General features: G+C 42.1%; 1 protein-coding gene across 1 annotated transcript in view; it reads left to right on the top strand.

Annotated features, from left to right (window-relative positions):
• zgc:162331 (uncharacterized protein LOC793007 homolog) overlaps positions 1-4525 on the top strand; it is a 27945-nt gene extending 23420 nt beyond the window's left edge. Inside the window, exons 3-6 of the mRNA XM_050036213.1 lie at positions 933-1124; positions 1222-1375; positions 1958-2143; positions 3220-4525. Of these exons, the coding sequence (XP_049892170.1) occupies positions 933-1124; positions 1222-1375; positions 1958-2143; positions 3220-3550 (863 nt within the window). The 3' untranslated portion in view covers positions 3551-4525. The remainder of the gene's footprint in view (positions 1-932; positions 1125-1221; positions 1376-1957; positions 2144-3219) is intronic.
• The last annotated feature ends 404 nt before the right edge of the window (positions 4526-4929 follow it).

The raw sequence follows: 4929 nt of genomic DNA on the forward strand, positions 1-4929 counted from the left end.
ACATTGATTTAACTATTAATAATTAATAATATATTTCTAAGTTAACAAATATTGCTGTAAATGTGGTAAAAGGTGACATTAAAAAATTCACAATACTTTTTTAAACATTGTTTGAAGCTAAATGTGGCAAAATGTTGATGTTATTTTCAGCGTGAGACACTTTACAAACGGCACCCCATACTCTAGAGCTACTCCGGTCGCTTTGGTCGCCCAAGACGCGCGGCTGACGACCAGGTCGCCCAAGTCACCGGGCTCTCATTGAAAATTAATGACTTCCGCCGCCTTGGAAGCTCTATGCACTGTTGGTGTGAACATACAGTTATGTGAACTCTTGCTCTTTCTACTACTCCTGTCAGCACATTGGTCATGTGATCACAGCCCTTCTGATTACATAGGTTATATTATACAAATTACTGGCTCATGATTATGTGGGTTATATACAAATTCTGGTGCAATACTTTTCATAGGTATATGTACAAACAGTGTAGTGAGAACAGCCTGGTAAAAAACTTTTGCTACAAACATTGTTTCACAAGTGTTTCATTATCAAAGAAAGGCCATAATCCACCAATGGTCTACAATCATACATGGTCCAGGATATGACTAATATACAATGAAGCAAGAGGATGTGCAGTTTTTTACCTATGGAAAGAGATTTTTGCTATTTCTGAAGTGATAGAATTCAAATAACTCCACTAATGTTGAGCCCACTTAAAAAACTCACAGCGGATTGCAAGTAAGCACCTACTCTCTGTAGTTAGAAGAATACTCATGTCTGTATGCTAAATATGAAGCTATATCAGAAACATTTTACAAGGACGGATTAGCTCTTATGAGTCAAAACCACTGTTCTTTCTTACCTTCAGCTCTAAATCACAAAGTGCGTTGTTGATTTATGAAGTGACCATCTGTTTCATCCCCTCTCCTCTCAGGTCTATCCTGTATCCCTGTCCTGCCACCACGCCGGGGTTCCTTCTATGTGGAGAGCGGCACAGGAGTGTCGATTGGTAGCGTGTTGGCCTTCTGGTGCAGAGAAGGATACCAGCTGGTCGGCAGTGACAAAATCTACTGCAATGTCAGGAATGGCAAACCGCAGTGGAGCAACTACCTGCCCGTCTGTGAAGGTGAGCGATTCATTTGGCTACTAATGCACACTTGACAGTCATTTTCTTGGGATCTGCTGATTCAATAAATCTTTTAAAATGTAATTCATTCCCACAGCGATCCCCAGACCTGAGGACCGTGGTCTGAGAGTGGCTGTGTTGGCTTCAGTGGTGAGTGGCATCGTCATCCTGGCCATGTCCCTGTCCTTCCTTATCTGCTGCCTGCAGGAACGATCCAGTCGGGACCGAGCCAAGAAAGAGGGACGAAGCAGGTAGGACTGACGAAAGAAGTAAATATTTTTCTCAAATACCATCAGATATCGGTCTGATGAGCCTCTGGAGGCAACAGTCAATATTTTGGGGATTTCAATGTAGCCAAGATATCAGAATATCAGGGTCAAAACTACTTCTTTGGTGTGCCGGCCATTGTTTACAGAGCAATTAGCAATTTGAGACGCAAGAATGCAATTGGAGTTGAGAGATGTCGCAACGAGCGAACTGTCTCACAAGTAACCGGCTTATAAAGCTACATAATTGTCAGACAATAGTCAATGATTCCAAAATTGCATTTTGGCCAATTCTGCCTCTTTTGCTCTCCACATAAACTGTTTATCTAAGTGCAACCAAAGCCCTCAAACATGATTGGTCAGAACTACTTGGACTACAAATGGACTACAAACAGAAACCAGAATGCTTAACAAAATCTTGTCCCATTGCTTACAGATTCTGCATTCATATTGAATAGAGCTTATCCTCGATATAACCCCACCTGTTACATTTAGTCTTGGGTTGTTCTCAAACTTTCTCTCTGCTATATGAAGCCTACTGAGCTGACTAAGTTCTCTCCTCCTCAGGCGCAGAGAGAAGCGCTCGGCCCGCCGCAGCGAGTGTTGGCTAGAGAGAGAAGAGGGAGAATGGGAAGCCTTCCCTCCTCCCAAGATCTTCCATCTCTCCCAGAGGATGAACCCCCGTCTGGCTCCTGACAGCCCCCTCTACCTGACTGGGGGGCTCGGTGGATATGAGAACAGAGGATACCAGAGGTAAGCTGGCAGAGAACCAAATACATCATGAAGGTGTATGTTTTAACAAATGCATATAAGCAATGTCAGTCTACTGTTATCCTAAACAAATTTAATATTTATTCCTACAAATCATAATGTGAAGATGTTTCTGTTCACTAAGTTTCATAGTAATATGTTTGAGCTAAGAAGAAACAAAAGGACAGAAGGTTTAAGTCTATAGACTGTACTCAGGGCAAATGTTTGACACAAGCAGACCCATCATCTTACACATGTCTGCTTCCCAAGATCGAAATACACGGGTATATAACATGACAACATGCAAATACAAAATCAATAGAGAAATTTGTCTATGCCATAGAGCACCATTGCTGTCCAAAAACTATTAAAAACACACTGTTGCACTGGCTGACATATTCCTTCATTACCATGAACACATACTGTAATTTTGAGTGAGTCCCACACACAGAAAATCGTCCCTAACATATGCACCATTTTCCATGAAACTATGAATTTTTGACCTGTTTTAAAAGATTTGCCTTCAGTGGTAACCGGTGGGCTTGGAGCTAAGTGCCATACAGCATATAGCAAAGTGCGCTAGTTACTAGGCTAATTTATGCAACAGGAAATGTCATAAGCACATGCTAATAACGTTAGCATGTTGTATATGTGAGGTAAATGTGTCTAGTATAAGACAATTGTTTTGTCTGTGAACCTTGTGAATAATAATGGAGCCGAACTTTGTAACGTTACATTTGCTAAATGCTGCTGATGTTCGCAGCTTAATAGAGGAAAAGTCTGCTAGTTACTAGGCCAATTAGGCTTTCACTAATAATGTAAGCATGAGTTATAATGGAACAAGACTTTTCACCTTTGTTTAATATTGTTGCTATTACACCATGTTTTATGTGTTTTAGTTGAATCAATCAAACACAGTGGCATAGAAACCCACCGCCACCTAGCGTTTTGGAGGTATAATTGCAGAATGTCACAGACATGCCATCGCACAAGTATAAATACTGTCATTGGTAAAGGCCAGTTGCTGAAACGTTCAGCTGATGTGACTCTCTTCCTTTCTTCTTCTGTCTTTCATTCAGGAGTCAGGAGAGTTTGCTGAAGGCCTCCCTGCCCGGACTCTACCGCTCTGAGTCTCAGCTTTACCCACATGTCGTCCTGCAGAGGGTCCCGACTCCAACAGCGCCTTCTGCCCCTTCTGCTCCATCTGCCCCCCTCTACCTCCACCTCCCCGCCTCCTCCTCCTCTGCTTCCTCACCCGTCCATGCAACCACCCACGGTCAGCCTCACATGATGCCGCAGTATCCTACCCCAACGTACCCGCCCAACCCCAACACAGCTGTGCCCCCCTACCCAACACCGGCGCCTATCTACCCCAACCCCAATCCAACACCACAGAGGCCATGGCAGTAGCTACGCCTTCCACTACACATAGTTAGTGGGCGCTGTGCCGTCCCTGTTGAAGACGTCGGAGGGACAGATTCACAGACACATTTTGGGGACACGTGAAATCTTTTTACTCTCCCTCATCCCTGTTTTCTCCCATTGAAGGCTGCAGGTGCAATGATCAGCACGGACACAAAGAAAACGTGTACAACTGGAGCTGCAGCCAGTTTAGAAGCCCCCTCTGTTACTGCATGCTTGCTGAACTTCTCCTGCATTTTGGACTTAACAGGAACTGGGCACTCTAGATTTTTCCTTGTCCTTAATTCTTACTGAACTGCTGCTGCTGCTGCTGCTGCTGCTGCGCTCTCCACAAGAGGAGATCTATGGAGAAAGTTGTGCTTTTTTAGCCATCAGAAATTACAAGAAAGCTTCAAGTAGCCAGTTGACAAGGGAACACAGGGAGTTTAACTCTAAGGTGTACTAATTTGGCTTAACCATTGATGTTAATGAAGGTTTTGAAGGATTATAAAGGACTTCGACTGTGGCCACCACCATTTAGGCAGCTGAAATCTCCCAGCAGTGTAAGTGTTTTTTAATAGTTTATTGGTAAGAAAAAGATTCCTATCAGCCTTCCTAAAGTCTATATAATCTAACCTTGACAGATATGTATAGTATACATATATACAGTTTATTTTTGCTTTGAAGCTAAAGACTTAACATAAATTTCTTATATCTCATGTGTGATGTGACAAAAGACTTAGTCTCTTTACAGCTCTTATTAATATGCCCTGATATTTTCCCACACTGTGAGGAGAAAACAGACTGATGATGGGGCTTTATGGGTAGCAAACACACTGTGATTAAAAAGCATCTGTTGCTATAGCCACTGAATGCAGCCAGTGATATGGTGTTTGTATGGATTTCATGATACAGTCATTGTTTTAAATTGATCCTTTCTTTCTCGCCAGAATTGTTGACTAAATGTTAAAAAAAAAAAAAAAAAAAAAATCTTGTTTATTTTTCTCTGTCTGTACTGCCATAACTCATTCTATCACCAAAAGCTAAAGCATTTTGGCAAAGTCATTCATGACCCCTGATGGATTTAGGAACATGTAGGGTATACATGACTAAAATACTGACTGGAAATCTGAGCGGGGTCTAATGATAATTGCAAATAATTATCACAGCTTCAATTACTTATAGGCTAGTTTGAGCCATAGGTTCAGATAGTAACTTGAAAACTGATTTTTAACTTCAAGACAACCTCTTGTGCAATGTAACTAAGGTTCTCTGTGTGTAGCAAACATAAGGAGGTCAGACACACTGTGAGACTGCTATTTTGTCCCTGATGCACTGGAAACTGCACAGAAAATGCACTGATAAGTCTGAGCAGCGAGATGGAGAAG

Source organism: Epinephelus moara, chromosome 23 (assembly GCF_006386435.1).
Source record: "Epinephelus moara isolate mb chromosome 23, YSFRI_EMoa_1.0, whole genome shotgun sequence".
NCBI classification, from domain to species: domain Eukaryota; kingdom Metazoa; phylum Chordata; class Actinopteri; order Perciformes; family Serranidae; genus Epinephelus; species Epinephelus moara.